This window comes from Emydura macquarii, unplaced genomic scaffold (genome assembly GCF_026122565.2).
Source record: "Emydura macquarii macquarii isolate MOO-44397 ecotype Brisbane River unplaced genomic scaffold, CSIRO-AGI_Emac_v2 contig_2205, whole genome shotgun sequence".
NCBI lineage: Eukaryota > Metazoa > Chordata > Testudines > Chelidae > Emydura > Emydura macquarii.
Genome location: NW_027132342.1, coordinates 3,316,243 through 3,339,231, shown reverse-complemented (window position 1 = coordinate 3,339,231; position 22,989 = coordinate 3,316,243). Strand labels below are relative to the sequence as shown.

General features: G+C 40.0%; 1 protein-coding gene across 3 annotated transcripts in view; it reads right to left on the bottom strand.

The window, feature by feature from the left end:
- The window catches only part of AEBP2 (AE binding protein 2), a 90,941-nt gene extending 71,050 nt beyond the window's left edge, over positions 1–19,891 (bottom strand). For all 3 annotated transcript variants that reach the window (XM_067559177.1, XM_067559178.1, XM_067559179.1), the window contains exon 1: positions 19,158–19,891. In XM_067559177.1, the coding sequence (XP_067415278.1) occupies positions 19,158–19,783 (626 nt within the window). In that variant the 5' untranslated portion in view covers positions 19,784–19,891. The remainder of the gene's footprint in view (positions 1–19,157) is intronic.
- Positions 19,892–22,989: the final 3,098 nt, after the last annotated feature.

Below are 22,989 nucleotides of genomic sequence, written 5' to 3'. Positions count from 1 at the left end.
GCATATAGTAACCAGCAGGGCAGCAGCCCAGAGCAAAAAGTCAAAAGTCTTTCACACTTCAGAAGCTGAATTCCTCATGAGTTTTCCACCCACCCACCCGGAGTGGAACATACCTGTGGACTGACTAAGCCAATCAGCAGCTCATCTGATCAAAAAGAATTCTCACTAAGACATTTACAACTACCTGTCTTACAGGCATCTGCAAGCATGAAAAAAACTGTATATTTCACTCAGGAACACAAATATTAAATACATCCTTTTCCATTATTAGTAAAAATAGCCCAGAAAAATAAGGCACAATGCATCAATGACTTTTAATCACACCAGAGTGACTCAGAAGCTATGGTTCCCATCCCAGAAAAGAAAGTGATGTCAGAACCTTGGACTTCCCTAACTATGGGCAGCCCCATTCCAAGCCCTATTGCACCAGAATCTCCTGAGGTACAATATGAGAGGTTGGAACCTGAAACTCTAAGCTTACTGCCACACCATTGCTTGCAATATCTAGCAGAATTCTTGATGAACTCCAAAGATGCCTCTACCTTGTGAAAAATATCACAGGACCTGGATGATACGTTTGCCTTGTGAGAAAATCAGGGTTTATTTCCAAGACTCACTAAGGGTTGAATTTACCTATCTCCAAGTAAATGTTTCAGTTTTGGGAAGTATTAACTCAAGATTATTTCAAGTCTCCTCTCCCCTCCATACAGCACTAGATTTATCAGATATGTTGTCCAGAGACCTTGTAGATTACAGCTAGTGGGTTAATAGAATTTTAACTTGATATTTCTAGCGCTGACTAAATCACTTAGCTATTTATAAAGCATCTGCTATTTTTCTCACAACTGACATTCCTTATAGCAATCACCTCAGAAAATCTATCAAAGTACCCAAGTGAAGGGGTCTTTGCTCCATCCCCAAGAGCTTTTCCCTCAGATACTAAAGCACAAAGAATGGAATATTGGCCTTTCCCTGTAGACTGCACTGTATGTTTTCTGAAAAGATATAGCTCTTAAGTGCCAGTGAGCCAGATATCACATCACCTAAACAGCTTTTATGGGTAGCAATTTCACCATTAGCATGATTTTGCGAAAGTGTGATGGGAAGGTTGTTACGAAAAAGTGACAGGTGTAGGCATATGCAACTTGCTTCCTTGCTCTCATGTCCATACAGAATGGCCCCCAGAAGCCACACCACCAGAGGTGCAGGGGGAAGGGGAGAGAGGTTTGCTATAGCGAGGCCACAATGATCATAAGCAGGGATGAGGGAGTAAAAAGTTAACACAAGTACAATAGGTAGAGAGGGTGGGATCAAGCATAGTTACTTCACCTAGTTCCCATGCATATTATTATTTGTATTACCACAGCACCTAGGAATCCTAGTTATGGATCAGGACCCCTATCATGCTAGGCACTGAACAAAAAGACAGTGTTAAAGGACAACTACTGTCATACTAAAACAGAAGAGCAGTATTGGACATGAGGAACAGTATGCATTTTAGGAATTACTGTTGATTTATGGTATTGGGGTTTATACATATGCAATCTTCAAGTCTATGGAAGTTGAAAAATCTTTCTAGACAATGGGGGAATAGATATCTATATTTAACCCTTGGAGTGCACCCTTTCTTACTTCTTTTGGATACAAAATCACATAGCTCAGTGATTTTTGAAGGCTCAGAATTTTGAAGGCTCTGCAAATAGCTTGAACTTTCTGTAGATGCTGCACTGCTTTCAGAAAATTCTTTCATTTTAGGGAAAATATGGGAAAGGCTGAAATCAGTGACCTTAGAGCTATGGGAAGATAAGAATCCTTTTGTTATGATGGCCAGGCCTATTAATAAAATGATAAAACCCAGCCCCACACCCAGAATTTGGGCTGGAAGAAGCATTTGACAAGGACTCGTGTGATGGAGGTAAAATGTGATGGAGGTAAAATTCACAGATGGAGGTAAAATGAATATTTCACAAGTATTGTTAAAACTGAATCTATTCTGGAAATGGCTAAATCTTGCTTATTAGCATGATTGACACTCGTCAGAAGCTATTCAACAGGAGTCTATTACTTTCTGAATAAATGGGTGGATACCTCTCCCTATTTTTGTGTGTTAGTGCAGCAGAAATACAAGGAGCCTGGTGTCATCTCACTTGCTGTTTCAGTGTTACCGAAACACATTTGATTCAGTAACTTCTTTAGTGATACTGCAGAAGAAAATGTGTAGGTTCTGTTTGTAGGTGTGTAGGTTCTGTTCTCTAGGTTCTGAGACACAGGAGATAAGAGAATATACATTCAGATGAGCAGGGCTCCCACTGCCCTCAAAGAGGCTGGGCTTACTGTTGATCATCTTACTCAAGGGCCTCTTCTAGATCTCAAGGGTTGGGGTTTGTGAATGGACTCTCTAGAAGCACAATGCTCTATTTCTACCACAGGTTGTCCACATGGGTCTGCATTTTCTGTTGAGTTCCCCTGCCAGTCTGGGGGATATCAGTAAGGAATCCTAGTGAAGTCTGTTACAGAGGTGGCATCAAGGGAAAGACAGCAAGGTCCTCTGCCAGTGCTGGAGTATTTAGTAGTGTTTGTGCTGTGTCCAATATCCTGAAATCACATCTCAATTACTGAAGCAGAGATTAAGGCCAAAATTAGTTGTCACCACCAAAAATTCTTGTTTAAGTGACTTGCCCAACACCAAATTAAAATTATGTGGCGCAGAGAGAGAGAGAATAAACACAATTCTCTTGGGTTCAAGTTCATTATATTAACCACATGATCATCCTCTCTCTTCCTGCAGTTCTCTGCCTCATTCACTTGACAGAAACTCAATCATGTGTAACTATTTGCTAACCAAATTCTCCTCTCCCTCTCTCTCAGGGCTTTGTATGCCAGGGCAGGCTATGCCACAGTGGGTCCAACTGTACACACAGACTCAAGCACATCAATTTGACCTAATTATTCTGAGTCTACAGCACACTGCATTGTGATATTTTTAAATAAAAAATGCTTGTAGATCTGCTTGTAGATTTAGGCATAACAGTATTAAGGTCAGGAGGGAGTTTTTCCTTGCAGCCTTGCACATTGATTTGGTGCATCATGGAGATTTTTGGGTCATTTTTGTGGATTTTTGCACATTGATGCATCATGGGGATTTTCAGACCTACCTCTGAAGAATCATATATTGGTAATTTCTGGAAGCCTGATATCTGACTAATGGTGTGATCTAGTATAGCAATCCGATGTTCAAATTATCTCTGTTCTACATATTATCTCCCAACAGTATCAACAGTAGATTTACTGAAAGACTGAAGGTAGCCTCTATGTAATATGAGGCCTCTATATAATAAATAACCTTTGTTATTTGTTCAATATCTTAAGATAGAAATCAATTTTTACTTTTTTTAGTAACTGATGAATATCGATGGTTATTTTTAGGAATGTTTTAATTATTGATTTAAATTCACAGTTGTACAGAATTATGGGTTTTAAGCATTCCCCTCCGATTTAGCTATATAAATTTTCAGTTGCAGGAAATTAGGGGTGCTTGAGACAATTATTTAATGACGCTGAGATTCAAAAAGTTAGAACTTTATAACTATTAAAGCACAAACGGTCAAAATCACATGTCAAAATACAAAGTAAATACCCTTAAATCAGACTCGAGTAAATTCTCAAGCAGCATTTTTCTTATTTTCCCTAGCTGTAAATTTCAATCATCGTCAATGGAAATATTTTCTCATCAGTTTGTGGGATAGTGCAATCAAAGTTTTCCCTTAGCTACCAATAAAATCTAATCCTTCCAAACCTAAATACCTTACTATTACATTCTCACTCAACAGGGGGGAGAAAAGTTTTCACCTTTAAGACCAATGCCATCTTTGTCCTTTGTTTCCCTTTCTTCCTTATCCTCTTACATTGGCCTCTCTCTTTGTTTTTGGGCATCCTTCATCCCTCTGCATCCTTCACTGCACCATCTCTCAACTCCCAACCCCATTCCCAACCTCATTATTCCCACCCACTTCATTTACTAAAATGATCACCAATCAAGTATTTAATGCTGACATTAGGAGAGTCTTTATCAGGCTAAAAATGAACATAGTCCCAAGTAGGGGAATTCAAACTTCAGAGCCATTGTTTCAGGCTGACAATGCTAAATTAATTTACATTTGGTTCAGAGTTGGAAGGTTATCTTCATAACTTCCATGGGCTAGGAAATTATTTTTTCAAGTTACAGTTTAGCCTCTGTAGAATCTGAATGTGCCATGTAGGCAATATAAATCCATCAAGCAGGTTGGATCTGGCCTATGGACTGAATTTAACATCTCTCATAGGAAAACTGAAAAAAACATTTGTAATATAAAGATTGAAAAGATTATTCAATTTTAAACCACTAATTTTTGTTTTTACAATTCAAGTTTTTCCTCTTGAGTAAAGTTCCTCAAGCATCATCTTATGTGTAGATTTTTTTTCTAACTGGAAAATTTAAAAAAACTTTAAATGCTTTGTTTTGACATTTAAAACTGACTATATATATTCTTGAGAATTAACTGCTGTACAAGTTTGAAAAATGCATTATAAAATAAAGTTAAATATGAATGAAATATACAGAGCATGTATTTTATTTCATTAAAGAAAATGATGTAAGCACACATCACTTGACACACAGTTCAGTTCTCCATGGGGGCTGATTTCATCACTATTGCAAGCAATCCCTTCTGGCCAATTTAATGAAGGCATTGTTATCTCAAAATTCATCTTTGTCAGTCTTTCATAACTGCAGACAACATAAAGACTGAGAATGAATATTTAAAAAAACATTAACACAGCATAATTTGATTCTGGCTTTCTATAAACATACCATTACTTGCTACAGCCAACTTATGTAAAGGCTGCTACTGAACAAAAAAGTACATACCAAACCCTGTAAAATTTACAATTATGTTTTCTATATTTGTTTTCCCCCCAGCAGTTTTCCCTTAACTGGAGCAGTCTTCCCTCAGGCAAAATTCAAACCTAACAGATGGGCCTTATACAACGCTCTTGAAGGTCAACAAAACTCTAGTTCAGTCTGATCAACAGGAGAACATGTCAGAACTACAGCATCTCCACACCCATCCTCCAACCCCCAGGTGCTCAGATCTAGGACCAGTAGGCAAAAAGACTCCGCTGCTTTCAACAAGCACAGAGGGAGGAGTGCTTGACAGATTTTTTTAAAAAATCACCTTGAACTGCATCAATACTTAAACTTGACACCAGTATGGATTTCAGGAAACACGATCACTATAGTCAACACTGCTAAATAAGCAGGCAGCCTCATTCTATACTACGTATAACTTTTGAAAAATCCTCAAGAATAGCTTCTGAAGGTGACAAATGTGTGGATAACTGTAGTGAAAGCAAGTATCTAACCAAGAGCAAGTATCTAACCAGAGAACAGGAAGGCAGACTACTGCTGATCACTGTCTAGTAGTCAAGAGCCAGTGAACAGAGGTGGAAGATACCCCTTCCATCCTCTCTAGATACTTCCAAAGGTTGGCACATATTTTATCTAGTCTGAACTTCAACCACATCACTCTGATCTAATCTATATCTGCCAGACAACAGAAAAGGGAGACTATACCATCAAGATCAAATAAAAGGGAGACTTAGAACTGTATGTCATCCACATTTGTTTCACTACCTCCCCCAATGACCCCACAAATCCATTAAGAAGGAAAGGTTAGAGACTAGATTTCTGCACAAGAAACAGATGAGCAATTGTCCAAAATCACTGTGGGGGATTTATTCTCTCTCAAAAAGAAAAGGAAGAAAGGAATTGAAGAGAAACTCCAACCACTCAGCTCAGGTTGGAAGTTAAAACAAACATGACTCAGTGAATTGTGTGAGAAGGTAATTAGTTGGCCACTTCACTAATTTACATCAAAGAGAGAAGTGAAGCACTTGAAACTTGTTTACAGGTTTTCCCAGGCATTACACTTCTTTTGAAGAGAAAAACAGGGAGAATGCTGCTAGAGTACAGCCTGATGCAATGGACTACCTCCACATAAAATACCAGCATGATTACCAACTAAGGCCAATTCAGCTATAGGATTTACATGGACTGAGTCCTACTGACTTCATTAAGACTCGAGTTGGACAGGAAACAGTTTTTTCCCATCCTGAAAAAATCTGAGATATTAAAAAATGTTCCCATTCCAAGTCAGGGTAAAAAGTCAAAAATCTCAAAAATTTTCACAAACAAAACCTGAAAAAAATTCAATTTGAGTCAGTCAAAATTTTTTGTTTTATTTTGACCGTTCTTACTTTTTTTTTTTTTTTTACTACAAATTAAATGAAATTTTAAAACATTATTTTGAACTAGAAAAAACTGCTTTTTTCATTATAAAAAAATCAAAATGTACAAAAAATGTTGAGTAAAAAAGATTGTCAAAACTGACCCCTACCTGCAAGAAGTTTTGGTTTCAACAAATTGGCATTTTCCAACAAAAAACACTGCTGAAAAATTCCTGACGAACTCTAATTGGGACCCCATACAAACAATGGTTTGTCCGAATAGATCCTGAAAATGCCACTCAAATGAACTCTCTGAGCACCCGCTTTTGACAATAAGTTTTCTCCATCTAGAGGATGTGTCCTGAGCAATATGTAAGGTTACAGTCCTTTCTGCTTCGATGCAGCATTCATCAGTTGTAAACTAGGGCCCAGTTACTAGACACACTCCAAGGATATGTCTACACAACAAAGAAAAACACATGGCTGGGCTGGCCCAACTCAGGCTCCTGGAGCTCAGGATGCGGAGCTTTTTCACTGCTGTGTAAACTTCTTGGCTCAGGCCAGAACATGAACTCTGAGGCCCTCCCACCCCACAGGGTCCTAGAGCCCAGCTTCCAGCCTGAGCCCAGATGTCTACACAGCAACAAAACAGTTCCGCAGGCTGAGCCCACGTTGGTTGGCATGAGCATCTAGTTGTTGTGTAGGTAATAATGTGAATCTGACTCACTGCTTGTTCTCTCACTCAGGAACAGAAATTGTAAATCGTATTTATTCTGAACTGAAACATACAGTCATGCCCTGGGAGTGACACTTTGTTCCTACCATTGCCTAACTAATAAAAGTTTCAAAAATGGAGAAACTAGAAAACAGGATTGCTACTAAGTCAAATACCTGAAACAGAGGAAGACAGAGGCTAAGCATATAGTTAAATATGTTACTACAAAAATATTACATGGTCACTTGATCTTCTGTGAATATGAAGTTGGTTTTACTGACTGACTTCTTATGAAGTTAGTATTTAGTAGTTTTGAGACCAACATTCTGGGTACCGAAGTAGGATAAAATGCAATCAATGTTAATGGCAACAATTATCACTTGCCCAAGTACAGAGTTAATGGAATCTAAACCAATGCTCTTTAAATACTAGTTATGTCAGTTTAAAGACAGGATAAAATAGACCTGTAGAAAGATTAAGTAAACATTTTTTTAAATATGAATTATTACATAAGATTCCCCAGAAGGTAGACACATGCCCAGCAACAGAAGTGGGAAAGATAAAGGTTACTTACCTACTCATATTTTTTCCTTTTCTGAAGTGGGCACCTGGTGCTCCATGATCCTTTTCTCCATACTACTCTACAAGATTTCCTGACTATCAGTTAAACATCCAGTATCAAGAATATTCCTGTTTCAGGAACAAAAGAATTTCCCTTGCTTAATTTGGGATTTTAACTTGTTCTTTCTTGTTTCTACCAGCCTGCAAGTACCACTGGTGCTTGTCATGTGAATGGCAACTAACCCAGAGCAAATCTTAATGTCATGGGACCGATCTGAGTTCCCTCAGTGGTGCAGAAGATAATCTGGTACCTGATTCACGAAATTCCACTGGTGATCAGGAAAATTAATAAAGTAGAGCGCATTACCACTGTAGAATGATGGCTCACATAGTACCTGATGCCCATGGGGGAGACAATGGAATTGTCTCCCAGAATGTCAGGATTCAAGCAGTAACACAGGAATCATGGGAAGCAGAACCCCCTCCTCCACCACCTTCTAGATGCAGAAACTTCCATCTAGCAGTAGCAAGCGAAGTATCCACAAAACCCAACTGCAATCAACTGTTGATTTATATAGAAGATGGGTCTTTCAAGAAGAAAAGAAAAATGACAAAAACGAAGAGGGGTAGTATAGGGAGAAAACTGGGATGACAAATCAATGTGTGAAAGTGATGGGGGGATAAAATAATGAGCAAATATTGTTTAAGTTATAGAAGTTAAAAAGGGTAAAATAATTAAATTAAGAATCAATACAAATTAATATGTGTTACATCCTTTCCCTACTCTTTTGTGTATTGCCTACTTACATTTAAAACTGGTCAGAGGACAGAACCCTTATGAAGCCATCTAAAGAGCCCAGGACACTTTTGGATGCTCAACCACAACCTACTAAGCGTTGCCATTTAGGTGTAAAGTCCTAAATGAAGACAGCTTTATGATAAACAATACAGGATGTGACTTTCAAAAGCATCAAAGTGATTTATGTGCACAAGTCCAATTGAAAGTGTTTGTGCTCCTAGATCACATAGGCATTTTTGAAAATCAGACCTAAACCATAGATTAAGCCATAACTAAAATCATATGACAAGAACAAGGAAGGCTTTACAATTACAAACTATTAGAAATAAAAATAAGCAGCAAGTCTGTAAAACTACGTATATAAAAGCATAATGTAATATGAGTGTTGAGAAATCAACAGCAGAAAATTAACAGAGACAAATCAATGAGAGATAATCCAGTGACAAGTGAGTTGCCAGCACTAAATCTTATTTAAAAAAATACTTTTTAGAAGTAGATAATAGTGAAGCTATATCTAGATGGGGAACCGCACATCATTTTTAGGTCTCTTGAAAGAGAGAATCATCACATTACTAAAGTTTGCTGACACTACATTGGGAGAATTTACAAAAACCAGTGGAGACAGAGAAATAACATAAGGGACCTAGAGAGATAAGAAACATGGACAGGAATCAAAATAAGATGTGATTGGAGGGACAATGTGAATCATTGTCTCTCTGTGCCTTTATGTTTTGTCTATCTTGACTATGTAGATAGTAAGGTCTTCAATGCAAGGACCCTTACTATCAGTTTGCAGAATAGATAACAGTGGGTCCCTGATCTTGGCTTGTGCCCCTTGATGTTACTGTAATGCAAATAATAAATCAACAGGAAGGAGAGATCAGGAAAGCAGTTATACTGAAACTGATACAGCAGCAAGAATGAAGAGCGAGTTAAAACAAGCATGCAATGAGCCACAACAAAAAAGGATAACAAGTCAGGGTGTATGGATTTAAATCAAATCGATTTAAATCATCAATTTTAATCATGATTTAAATTAGCAAGCAGGAAACCTTGATTTAGATCATCTATTTTAATCATGTTTTGCATTAGTACATTTTAGTTACCTTCCTAAAGAAAGGCTGAACTTCATTGGTTATTAAAACATGTTGAAACTAAATATAGCCGTCACACTAAATTTGGCGCTTCTTTTTGCTAATTAAACTGTCTCGACACATTTAAGCAATTATATAGCTTAATTTACATTTATTCAGATTCTTACTTTTTACATTTTTATGTTAGAAAATGGTGAATGATGTATTTCTTATTTACTAGATTATTCTTACATTTTTACTTGTGATTTGTGTCAAGCTCTATTTGCATGGAAATTCAAATAAAACAGCATTTTTATCTTTTTAAAGAACAAAACTACTTAAACGTGTTAAAATTTTTTCTTATGTATCCATCAAAGAATGTTTTGCATTTAAAACTGACAGATTTATCAAATAAAGGAAATATTATCTGTAGTTATAAAGTAAACTATTTTTTTCTAGACACTATGCCCTAGACGATTTTATAACCAATAGATCTGATTCTCTCACACCTAGATTTTATTCATAAATTGGAAGAGGAAACAAGCTTTCCTGCCTTTTCAATTCCAAACTTGTTTCTTATGCACTAGTCATTGAACTTAACTAGCTGAATACTAAAAATGAAGAAAACATTCTTTGTACCTGCAGAAGAAATTACTGCTGTCAGAAGCTGATTTAGCACTTCAGTAAACTCTGGTTCCAGGTGTCAGCCAGCAATTTCCACCAGTTCAGTGGTATGATATTCTTTAAACTTAACTGAAAACATGTACTAAAGTTTTTTTAAATTTAATTTAAATTATTTTAATAGCTAAATTTAGGCCTTAACATACGTCAGTTTTAAATTTAATTTTAAAGTTTTTTTAATTAAACCTGTATTCAATTTTAAATACAAAAATTCAATTTATATTAAAAAGATTTTTATTTATATATATTTTTTCAAATCATCAATTTTTTCCATTCTAAACACAGTTTTGGCCTACATATGTGAAATTATCACATGGATCAAGAAAATTGTTTGTAGATGGATCTGGCGCAAAGCCACTATGAATTTGCTGTTGGCTTTCAGGGACCACATCACCTTCAACTTGTCTATTTTCTTGGGAGTTCAGGGAACAGAAACAAATAGTCAGGGATTTGGAGGAGACTGATTTATGGGAAAAATTAAAGAGCTACATATGAGTTATTAAGACAATTAACATGTTGTGCAAACAAAATTCTACATTTAAACAGCATTTCTAGAATGCCAATCACAGATATTTAAGAAACTGTGCTTTGTATTAAAGGGACACCATCAACCTGAAGAATAGGCAATATAAGAAAAGTTTAATAGTTTCTACTATTAAAGGTACTACACTTGCTTCAGTATTCCTGCAAATTTCCGGAGTTTCACAATTCCATTTTTTCTATTCTTTTAAAGTATTTTTCCTTGTTGTTGTATGCAAGACCCACGAAACTGAAGAAACACACTAAACAGGAAAAGCCATTAAACTGACTATACACAAAGTACTGCCAAATGCAGAAAGAAAACCTGCAAAAAATATTCTCTATAATCTTTCAGATATAGTCCTTTTAGGCATGATTTAAAAGTAGGCAAAAAAATGCAGACAGGAGTTGATGGTATCCTTTTAATAGGCAACTACAGTATGTACCTATTCCATCGTAGTACGTAATTGCAATTCCTAAAGTACCAATCTGATAAACAAAGGGAAATTATTGATTAAAAACTCTCTGCAGTACGGATTACTAGTTATTTGTAGTACAATGGCACCCAGAGTCCACAATTGAGGTCAGATCCCCGTTGCATTACACACTGCACACAGTAAGTACAACTCTTCACATAAGTCTTTCGGGCTGTAACTTGACTTACAAATTAGCTTTAAGAAATTTGCTAATACTTGACAAAAGTAAGTGATTTTTAAAGAAAAATGCTTAATTTTTCTGCTCTCATTGTGCACAAAGATGAGCAAAGTTTTAAATTGTTCAGATTTTTTTAAATGTACAGTTCTTGAATACCAATCACTAATATTTAAATAATTATTATTGCTCAGTACCTATTTTTATTTATTATAGGGGATCTAGATTTCAATTTTAGTGTTCTGAACTTTTTTCATCTGGGTTTGGGTTTCTGACAAGTGATCATTCTAGAACTGATAGAAGTTGATCAGATGACTAGATCACTATAGTTAATTTAATCTGAAAGTCAGAACTTCAAAATTTTTATTACAAGCTTCCACAGTAGCCCAATTATCATATCACGCTTTTTGTACTACAACTGCTTGATTATTTTGACATTTGCTTTCCTTTTTCTTTTTCTCTTTTAAAAGAGCCAATGCACTGTATAAAACTATAAGTGTATCAAAGAAAATCAAGAACATTAAGTCACTATTTAAATATATTCAGTGGGCTGTGTGAAGCAGAGAACAACCAGTATGTAGTGCACTCTGATCCGATCTCTTCTTTTCTCTTTGAATGCTCCCTCCTTTCAACACATACACACATTGGCCTCTGTTCCAGGGGTGGCCACTGCAGATACAGTCTAGCAGCTCTACAGCAGAGAGAAAATCCACTTCAGTGGTCCCTATGACAATTTACACCAGCTAAGGATCTTCCCCACTGTGTTTAAGCCCCCTTTGCACCACAGGAGCAGACTAAAAAGATCAACAGATAATCAAGCCCTCTGTCTTTCACATTCTGTAAAATGCTGAGCAGTGTTGGGACTTTAATAAGCACAGATCCATTACCTCATGTCCTTATTTGGCTAAATATATCCAGGTTACAAAGGAAATTCATGGTAACTGTCAGTAACTGGGTCTTTTTAAAATGGCTAATACCCTGAACAATCTCCCTAAATTGTTTTGGCCCCCGTTAGTATCGACTACATGATTCTGACAGCCAAGTGTTGGACTGACAATAGGCTGACAACATGTCTAGCAGCCAAACTGTCAGCATAGATTCCATTTCATTATCAATACACAAGAAATTTTTACACGTGTCTTACAGAACCTATTGTTGGAGAAGCTGCCCAGTGAAACTAAGCAAATTATAAAGTTTAGAAAAAGATTTACAGTACATCTACACAGGGATAAAAGACCCATGGCACAACCGCAGCTAGCCTGGGTCAGCTGAATCTGGCTCACATGGTTCAGGCTCCAGGGCTGAAAAGTCACTCTGTAGATGTTCAGACTCGGGTTGGACCCCGAGCTCTGGGAACTTTCACCCTTGCAATGTCCCAGAGTCTGGAATCCAGCCCAAGCCCGAATGTCTACACAGTGATTTTTCAGCCCTGGAGCCTGAACCCCATGAGCCCAAGTCAGTTGACCCAGCCAGTCATGAGTGTTTTATTGCTGTGTAGATATACCCTTAGGACATAAACCTAGCAAAAAGAGAGTCCTATATAGAAAATTAAAATTTGAAAGTCTCAAGATACAGCTTTTGCATCCTTTTGGCACGAAAGAAAAGCTAAGAAAAAGCTGGCCATTGAAGTCTTGAATAGGAAGTGGCAAGATGTTTTATACCAAGTTCATGAAATGGGATGTATTCTCCAGTTTTGTAAAGTTATAACTTGCTGCTGAGAATTTAAAACCCTACATCTGTCCATTGTAAATTAATATGTAGAAAACAGAATGTTTTTTATAACATTGTTTCTAAACAATTTCTTTGAACATACTGCTTATACACTAGATATACATGACAAAAGCACTTGATAACGAAGACTAAGCCCACTGAAAGTTCTAAAGGAAGCAGTTTGATATCTGAAAACTCAAAAATATCATTTAAAAATCTTCAACAGCCTGGAGCTAACAAATTCAGTTTGTAGGTGAGTCATTAAAATCTGGAAATGAAAGCCAGTATTTTTATCATGAATCCCGACTATGCTGTGTGAATTATACAACTGATGTAAAATGAATATCATTTATCTGTTTCACTGCGTGGCAAGAGTATTAATCTCAAATTTTAGATAATTTTTAGATATCACTGCAATAATCCTAGATTAACATTCAGTACGTGTGATCGAGTTCTTTTAACTAGTCCACAAAAAGCCTTTATGTTATCCATGCGTAATTAAAGCTAACACCATATTTTAGAGCAAGAGATATTACTACCCTTCCTATAAAACGTCTTGGCAGTTTGGTCTTTCAATAAACATTTTTTCCAGCGCCATAAAAGCTTGAACACAACATTATAGAAACAAGAACTTAGAATTTTTTTTCCTGTTCCATGTATTACTTCTGAATCTGAAAGCAAATGCAAAATGCTGCCAAGAACACCTTTAAAAGACCAGTGCTAATCCTTGAAATATAAGAAACAGCCTGTATACCCACTTGTTTACTGTGATTTGTCAGTATTACATAAGAACTAGAAAAAAGTATATTAAGTTCCATCTGCTTAACCACCTCATTGTAGGTGCAAAATGGATGATCTTCACTTCCTGGGTAGGATGTGCAGCCTTCACAAATGAGAATGCATATCTAAGAGACATCTGAAGCATTTTGCAATCTGGTCACATGAACAAATCACAGAAATGAAGCATCTACACTGGTAACTCCTGCCTTTTTTATTGTATTTTAGATCGCTGTTCTTTCATAAGTGTCACTCTTATAATTCATAATACGGTCACAAATGACACCCCAAAGTAGACAATTTAGAAGACGACTTAATTTTACAACTAACAGTTTAAAAATAGGTCAAATATGGCAATCTTGACATTAAACCTTTAGGTCTAATAAATTAAACTAAAAAGCAACACATACCTAAGAGCAAGGAGACCCCCATTTCAAATCAGACCAAAAAAGGAAATAATGATTTCCAATCCTAGTTCTGCCACATTCTCATTTTAAAACAGTAAAAATGCACTAAGGAACAATTTAATCCAAGATTTAAAAGTAAATCTTTTAAAAGGTTATTTCTGAAATGCATTTGTCTACAAATGTCCTTCACTAATAATTCACAGTATTCTGAGGGTATGTCTTTGCCCCAGAGTTAATCTGGTTAATCAGCACTCCAGTGTAAGCACCTGGGTATGAGTTGCTACACCCCACAGTCATATCCATATTACTGGATACACAATGATGCAGTCCTCACCCATGGAGGCATACCCCATGATTCTTAGCACTGCAGTAGGCTAAGCCATTCAAACTTGGTCTACACTCCAGCATTAGATCGACATAAGGCACCTTATGTCAACCAAATCATCACTGTACACACCACAACCTTGTTCTGACCAATGTAAGTGCCCTACTACACTGACAAAACTCCACCTCTCCGAGTGGTGTAGGGCCTATGTCAGTGTAGTTAGGGCAAGGCAGTGCCCATATGGACACAGAGTTACTTATAGTGGAAGCTGGCTATCATTCCTGTCAATTTCAGAGGTCCCTGATATAGCCATGAAATTGACAAGAAAGCTGGCTGGGTGGGGGGCTCCAGCAAGAGCCTGGCTACCCCCGGACTCCTCGCCCCAAGCCAGTGGCCCCCTAGGGTCCTGGCTCCCCACTTCGAGCAAGGCAACTGCCCCAAGGCTCCCAGCAACCCCCAAGCTCCCACTCCCCGCTGGCCTGAAACTCCCCACTAGGAGCCCAGGGTGCTGCCCTGAGTCTCCTGGCAGGGAGCTGAGGCGGAGGGGCAGCTGTGCTTCTGGCAGGGAGCAAGGAGCCAGGAAGCCGAGAGCCTCGGGGCAGCATGGTGCGTCGAGGCACCAGTTGGGGTCCCAGCAGGCAGCTGAATGCCCAGGTTCTCAGCCCCCGCAAACTACCCCTCTTAAGTCAGTGAAGTGCTCCTGGTGATGTACAACAGAAGAAGGGCAGTTTGGACACAAACCACCGCAGTAATTACTGGCAGTAAGTCGACCTAACAGGCTGATTTAAGTTTTTAGTGTAGACATGCCCTCAGTCTTTTGAAGTGAACTTTAGGAGAGCACGTCTGTCCTTTTGTGTACACAGGGAAATTGTGGGACGCACTGGAGGACAATCAGCCCAAGTGGTTTGGCTTGCATCTTCATTTACTAGCTGTCTATATCTATTTAATCCTCTGAGGAGTATCAGCTTAAGGTGTTTTTTCAAGATTGATATCAGCAAGTCGGTGATGACCTACAACTTCTCAAAAGCACTAAAAGTCAACCACTAGAAATACTTCAAAACTGAAATAAGTTCTCATATGTGGAAATTTATTAATTGGACAAACAGGCTTAATTTGCTAAGAAAAGAAGTGGTGCATATGAGTTACTTTCAGGATGGTATTTCACACTTGTGAGTGAATGTGTAAAATCCATTGAGCCAAATTTAGCCTCAATGTCCACCTGTCTATTTTCTACACAGTACTTCTAACATTTAAAATTTTCTAGGTTTTGCTATAGGAAAGCCATTTTTTCTAACCTCAGGGTTTCATCAAGATCCACCCAAAATGCCAGCACTGGTAAAAATAGCTGAATAATCTTTATTTGTGATGACCTGAAGTTTTGCTGCTCAAGTTTATGGTAAGCATGACGCATGGTAGGCTAGTGTGTATGTTTTGTGCTAGGAGACTTCGTGTTGATTTGTGCAGGTGGCAAATGAAGCGTGCCTGTTGCGGTAAGAGGCTGTGTTTGGCGTTACTGTGAGTTACTGTACTGGGGGAGTTGTCCAGGTGACAAATGAGATGAGGGGCGGTATGTGTTTGGAGTATTTTATGTTACATGGGTGTGGCAGTTGGGCCAAGTAATCCACTGGACAGTTGCCCTCCTACAACCAATAAAATTGCTGCTTACAAATTAGTTGTAGAATGAGGGTGGTGGTTGGGCTCCTGACATGTCGCACAGATGTAATTCATAAAATCAAAATGGCTAAAAACTTAGAAACTAGATGGTAACAGAGCGTGAATCTCAGTGATGACAATGTGATATTCTGAACAAAAAGAGCCCTCACTCAGGCATGTGGGTGTTTCCATCGCTTCACGACACCTCAAACATTCTAAGCTTCAGTATGACATACAGACAAGTGATAATCTTGGAATCTTATTATATAGATAAACTATGTACATACTGCTTCTTAGAAGGAGAAAGATTTCAGTTAAATGCGAAAAACTTACATAAGACCATCCATAATCTTAGCATTCATTGAAAAAGCAACAAGTAGCCAGTGAAGATCACAGAGCATGGGCGTAACGTTCTCTATGTGATAAACCAGTTAAATAAGCAGAATGCCTCATTCTGCTGAAGCTGCACTTTCCAAATGATTTTAAGGTGTGTCCCCATGTAGGCATTATTAATACCACAATATAGAAGCAACTTCTGTAACAAGGCACGGATCCCAAAAAAAAAAAGTTTTCAACTTTCTTGCCAAGCATGAACATGACAATAGCTAAAGGAAGGTCAGAGGAAAATTATGAATGCCATTATATAACAAAAGAGAAACTCCACCATTTCTTTTCATTGCTCCCCTAACTCAACTACTTATAGGGGTTGAATCTCCCCCTGCTAGCTAGATCTCATCTGTGTTCCAGTATATGTAAGGCCGCAGACAAGTCACTCAAACACATGAAGTGGTTTACATTAGATTAAAAGAGGAAAAATCAGTGTTGGCAATCCTCACAATTTTATTACAATGTCTAGCAATATTAGGTGTTTTTTTTAAGCCCCAGCTCCCAGATTCACTTCATGAGAATCTCAACTTTCATTTAAAAGGAGTTTCTAGCTTTTAAAAGAAATTTCTAGCACCCAGTCGAGAAAAGCATTAAAACATAACCCCAATGCACCCTGAAGCACAAGACCCAGATGTCATATACAAAGCACCAAAAATGTATAGTTTTTTTCCACATCATCATGATTTTCAAGCCAATTCCATGATTTGAAGGAGTGGGAGGGGCTGAGTCATGGTTTTTGAACACTGAGTTGTCAATACTCAAATATACCAATGCCAATCTCATCTGCTACATTTCTGCAATATTTCAATGAACTATTTTAAACTTTTTGTCCAACCAGACTCTAACAAAGTTTTTCTCTCTCCAAACTACCATATACTTTTAAGAATGATAAAAACACAGCCTGTTTTATACTTTAAAAACAACATCTGCAAACTTAACTAAGTAATTTTTCAAGAGCTACTAAGAATCTGTTTTGGCATTTGTTCCTCTATGTGAAGAAATAAACTACATTTCTCCATTTAATGCAAGTAAAACTAGAAACATATTTACATAAAAATCATAATGGGCAATGATCTATTAGATTTGTCCAGGACAAAAAGCACCATTTATGATCAAAGCTACAGAATTTCTGAAACCATTTTAAAAATCAATATTAATCAAGTCTAGAATAGAGTTGTGGACTAGTAAAGCAACTAAAGTAAATAATTAAATAGAACAAGGAATCATATTAATTTGTTCTATCATTGAGTTTGGTTGTTAAATGCTAACATACAAAAACAAAAAAGAGTCACTAGGTACATCAAGTTTTTGAACAGCTTAAATCACAGCAAAAACAGTATTTTATAATTATATGCAGTACTGTACACTAAGTTCATTGCTTATTTGTAAGAAGGAATTAACTAAAAATGTAGTGTAAAAGATAAATACATCATATATAGGAATCAAATGTTTATCTTTTATTGAATTCAGTTACACATTCTATTCAATTTATCTTTAAAAAACATCCTAAAGATGACAACTACACCAACAGTCCAATAAACTACCTCACTTACCTTGTCTGTCAAGTGCATTGATTATTAATCTGTGTTTGGTTTAAACAAAGAAAACTGCTATTTTATGGTCAGAAAAAAAGTTGCTGCATGACAAGGCCTTTTCACATTACAGATAGCAACGTATAATGACCAAGTAAACTAAAATTCCCCCCTTCATAGTAACAGACAGGTTGCTTTTTTATGTTCTCTCTGTAATACACAAACACCAATACTAGCATAGGTAGAATACACTAACAATACCTTTAGCACTTCATCTTTGATCATGGTGATTGCGTTTTAACACAAAATACAACTAAAAAGGCACTCAATACCGTTTTTAAAAGAGGCATGGGCATCCCCGGAAAACAGTCGTTAAACTTTATTATTACTGACCTTCTTTACATCAAACTAGAAGGAACCAAATCGAGTGGCTATCAAAATAGTCAGTTAATGATTTCTATACTTCAAGAACTCCACTCTCAGCTGACGAAAGGTTTTTTAGAAAATAAAACGCTTCAGGAAGAAACAAGACCACCTTAGGACAAAGTAAATTTCTGAAAGTACAGAAACCATCGATTTTTCTGCTCACTATCATTAAACCTGGCAAGAGCAGAATCATTCAGGAGAGAGCACTAACTACGGAAAAGCTCAATATACAAATAAAAGTATCCAGACGCCTCTTCCTTCTGCTGGGTAAGTACAAGAGGTTTTTCGTTGGAAACGACAATCCACCTGGTAGGTCCTCACCCTTGTTCTCTGTCCTAGGAATGACAATCCCCACCCATCCCTTCCCGCACTAGCTGTCCGCTGCCCCTGGCTGCCTGGGAGATGGCCGACTCAGAGGGGGGCAGGAGTGCGGGAGAGGGGACGGTGGTTTGGTATTGGGACTGCTCCGTGTGCGGGCTGGGGGGGGGAGTGAGGGGGACCAGGGAAGGTAATTTCCAGGGGGCCGTTGTGTACCAGGGACCCAGAAGATGGCGTCTCAGGACCCCCCTCTCGTGAGGGATTACAAGGCTGAACTTGCCCCAGCCTCGCTGGTGGCCTCCCCCGGCTGAAGGAAGAGCTGCAGGGCCGACGCCCGCCCATCCCAGGCCTGCACTGACCTGTCCTCCGAGTCCATCCGGCTCAGGGGCTCCCCGTCCGAGGACATCTCCAGGCTGCCCCGCCGGCCCCCCGAAGTGGCGCTACAGCTACTGCTGCCGCCCCCTCCGCCTGTGCTGTAGCCTTCGTCTCCGCCGCTGGACACGCTGCTGCTGCTGCTGCCGCCCCCGCGCCCCAGCCCGTCCTCCTGGCTGCCCCGGGGGCCCTTGGACTCCTCCTTGGAGTCGGCCTCGCTGCTGCCGCCGGGACTGAGCGAGCGGGTCTCGTCGCTGCAGCAGCCGCTGCTGGTGCTGCTGCTCCCCACCAGGCTGCTCGCCTCCTCCTCGCCGCCCTCTTCTTCCTCCTCTTCTTCCTCCTCCTCGTCCTCTCCGTCCCCGGCCTGGCTGGCGCTCTCCGGGCTCGGCTCCGACATGCTCTCGGCCTCGCCGTTCAGCAGCAGCAGCGCCTCAGACTCCGCCGCCGCCGCCCCGGCCCCGGCTTCCTCCTCCTCCTCAGCCGCCGCCGCCTCGCCGGGAAGCAGCCCCTCCGGCTCCGCCATGTCGCTGAGAACGGCCTCCATGGCGCCGCCGAGCCGCCGCCGCCTCCCTCCTGTGTCACTCTCGCTCCCTGCGCCGCCGCCGCCTCTCATCCGCACAATCGAGCGAGCGCAGCAGAGAGAGGGAGCGAGCGAGCCAGCCGCAGAGAGGAGGGGCCGCCGCACGCGCTACGGAACCCGCCCGGGGACAAAAACAAAAAAAAAAAACGAAGCAGGGAGGGGTCGCGCCGAGAGGGGAAAAGGATCGAGACACGAGGCTGCGCTCGGGAGCGGACAGAACCAAATGCGACGGGGGCGGGGGAGAATTGGGCAGAACCAACTGCAGCGGGTGAGGGGGGGGAATGGGCGTGGCAGCTCTGAGGCGGGGAGGGAAGGGAGCGGGAGGCAGCGAGGCGCCCTCAACAGCTCTGAGGTGAAGACGAGGCTGAGCGGGTTGGTCAGTGGTGGAGGGCGGGAAGTCGGGCCTGGCCGCTGTTGGGTCTTTTAGTCAGGCCCCTGCAGAGAAAATGGGGGGGTCCTCGGTGCCTTCGGCGTCTGCAGCCCACAGGCGGGGTCATGCCGCAGAGACAGGTAAATGAAACGTGCCCCACTCCCGACCCCGGTGGCGAAGTCACGTTTCTGGCATGTCCAGGTCCCGCTCATCTTCGCACCGCCCGCTGCTGGGGGCGGGTGGTGCCTCCTGCGGCCTGGGAAGCCTGGCAGCACAGCTGGGCCGAGAAAGAGGGATGCTGCCGCCAGGGACTCAGGCTCAGTAGCGGTAGGGGCTGAGGACCCCCCGCCCCGCCACGGAGAACCTCAGCATTACGAACACCTCGGGAAGGGAGGTTTTCTGTGGCTCTGAAATGTTCGTAACTCTGGACAAAACGGTATGGTTGTTCTTTCAGCAATTTACAACCGAACATTGACTTAATATAGCTTTGAAGCTTTACTATGCAGAAGAAAAATGCTGCTTTTAAACCTCTTAATTTAAATGAAACACAGTTTCCTTACCTCACCCAATTTTTTTTGTTTTTACACTTTATTTTTTAGTAGTTTACATTTAAAACACCATTGTACTGGACAGCATGCGTACTTCTGGTTCCAAATTAGATGTGTGGTTGATGGGTCAGTTTGTAACTCTGGTGTTTGTAACTGAGAGGTTCTATACTGTAGCATCTTGGCTGCTGTCAGAAAGGGGGATGCTTCAGAAGGAAGCTGGAGAAGCAGCCTTGGGACAAGTGAAATGAGCCCTAATCTGAGCCAGGGGGGTTTAACTAGCTAACTTGTAAAAGACCCTAAGGCATCCCAACACCTACTTGGAGGGTGATACTGAGGAGGTACTGCTTGACATTCCTATTAGCACATGGTATAAATTATCTTGCAGAAATGGTGAAAGATTTGGTTCTTTGCGACTAAAAGGATGAGGCCCTGTGAAATAGAAGTGTGCAGCCTAGCTTCCCTCCTCAATATTAAGTGGTTTGGGGAAAACACTAATAAATGAATCATTTGGTTCACATGGAAACCCATTTCTACCTTGGGCAGAAACTTGGTGGGATCTGAATGATGCTGTACTCATATGAAATATTGTACATGAAGGGCCAGCTCTGAGAGTTTGCATTTCCCCAAATCTTCAGGTTGATGTAATTGCCACTAAAAATGATGTTTTCATAGATAAATGCCACAAGAAGCAGTTAGCTAGGTGCTTAACTAGGTGGAGGGGGATGCAGCTTAGTAAGCGTACCAGGACAACCTTAAAGTCCGATGGAGGAGGAATGCTTATGCATAGAAAACAGATGTATAAGGTTCTTAAGAAATTTAATAGTGAGGTGGATAAAAAACTGCAGTATTGAAGGGGAGATGAGGCCAAAATGGCAGCCAGGTGCACATTAATGGAGAGTTCCACACTCTTTAGAGAGTGCAAATAGTTCAAGAATTAGGGAGCTGGGAGTTTATTGGGTTGTAATTGACATTGGAAAAGATTCAGGATGTGGTGTGAACATTTAACAGCTTATATTAATCTGGAATCTTTTTCTACTTTGGATCAAAATAGTCTGATTATCTGAGTAACATGATCTCTCTGTGTCTGACATTCAGTAAGTAGCCACGCGGTGAGGTGGAGGGAGGCTTTATTCAGCTGTAAGATGTTCCGCTTGTCTTGAGATATTAAGTGTGGTAGAAAAAAAGGGTTTCACTGAACGAAATGATAAGAGCATTAACTGTAGGTACCAAAACCACCTCAGCCAGGCACTGCTATCATAATGATTATGGCAGCATCTTGCCTGATCTTTCTGAGCATCCTAGGAATCAGAGGGAGTGGAGAGTAAGCATGCATCATGCCTGGGGATCACTGCGTGAGGAATCTATCAGATGAATTCTGCGCTTAGATCTGCTTTGGAGCAGAAATGGATACATTTCTTGTTGTTGGGCTGTTGCAAATAGCTTTACAGAAGGATGACCCCACATCTGGAAAATGTGATGGATAACCACATCCTTGATTTTTTTTTTTTTTTAAAAAGCCAACACCCAACTTCTAGAGCATTTGGCAGATCTAGGATATATATTGCTGAGAGAGATTTACTGCCGAATACATTAGTTCCATAGTTAACCCACTTCCTGACATCAAAGGGATCCTCCTTGCCTGTTTATATAAAATGTGGCTGTCACGTTGTCAGTCATAACTTGAATAATCAGTCCATGGATCATTTGTAGAAATACAGCACAGGCCCTGCTAACTACTCTGGGCCCTACTACATTTATGTGTAGTTGAGTATCCTCATGGGTCTGCAGATTTGGAGCTTGATGATGGTCCCCATCTCAAAAGGGACATGTCTGTCACTAAGGTCTTGGATGGAAGAAGTGGATTAAAAAGAGGGAAAGAAGAGAAGATCTTCTACAGTCAACTGCATCTCCCAGGGATGCCAAGACCAGGGTGCCCTCCTCATAATGATAGAAATTGTCATTGAATGAGATGCTGTATTCAGAGACATCCAGAGCTTCCTGGAGGGACATCCTGTCTATTAGGTCTCCATCAGCAATCAAAGATTTAACTCCAGTCTGTTTTCCAGGAGGACATTGTCTGTAAAGTCTGAAAATGTAATTTTAAAAGTCAGATAGCACCAGTAACACCTGTTAATTAGCAATCCAGAATCACAGGCTGCCAGATGAGTAACTGTTACACCTGAATAAATCTCTGGGAATCATCTTGTTGCTGTGTGCTTGTTTTATTAGCCATCATAAACACTAGTGAGTAAGATGGAGGTGGAGTGTAGATATTCAGACCTGGTGGATGGTACCTAGTACCTCTTACCTGTTGTAGAGGA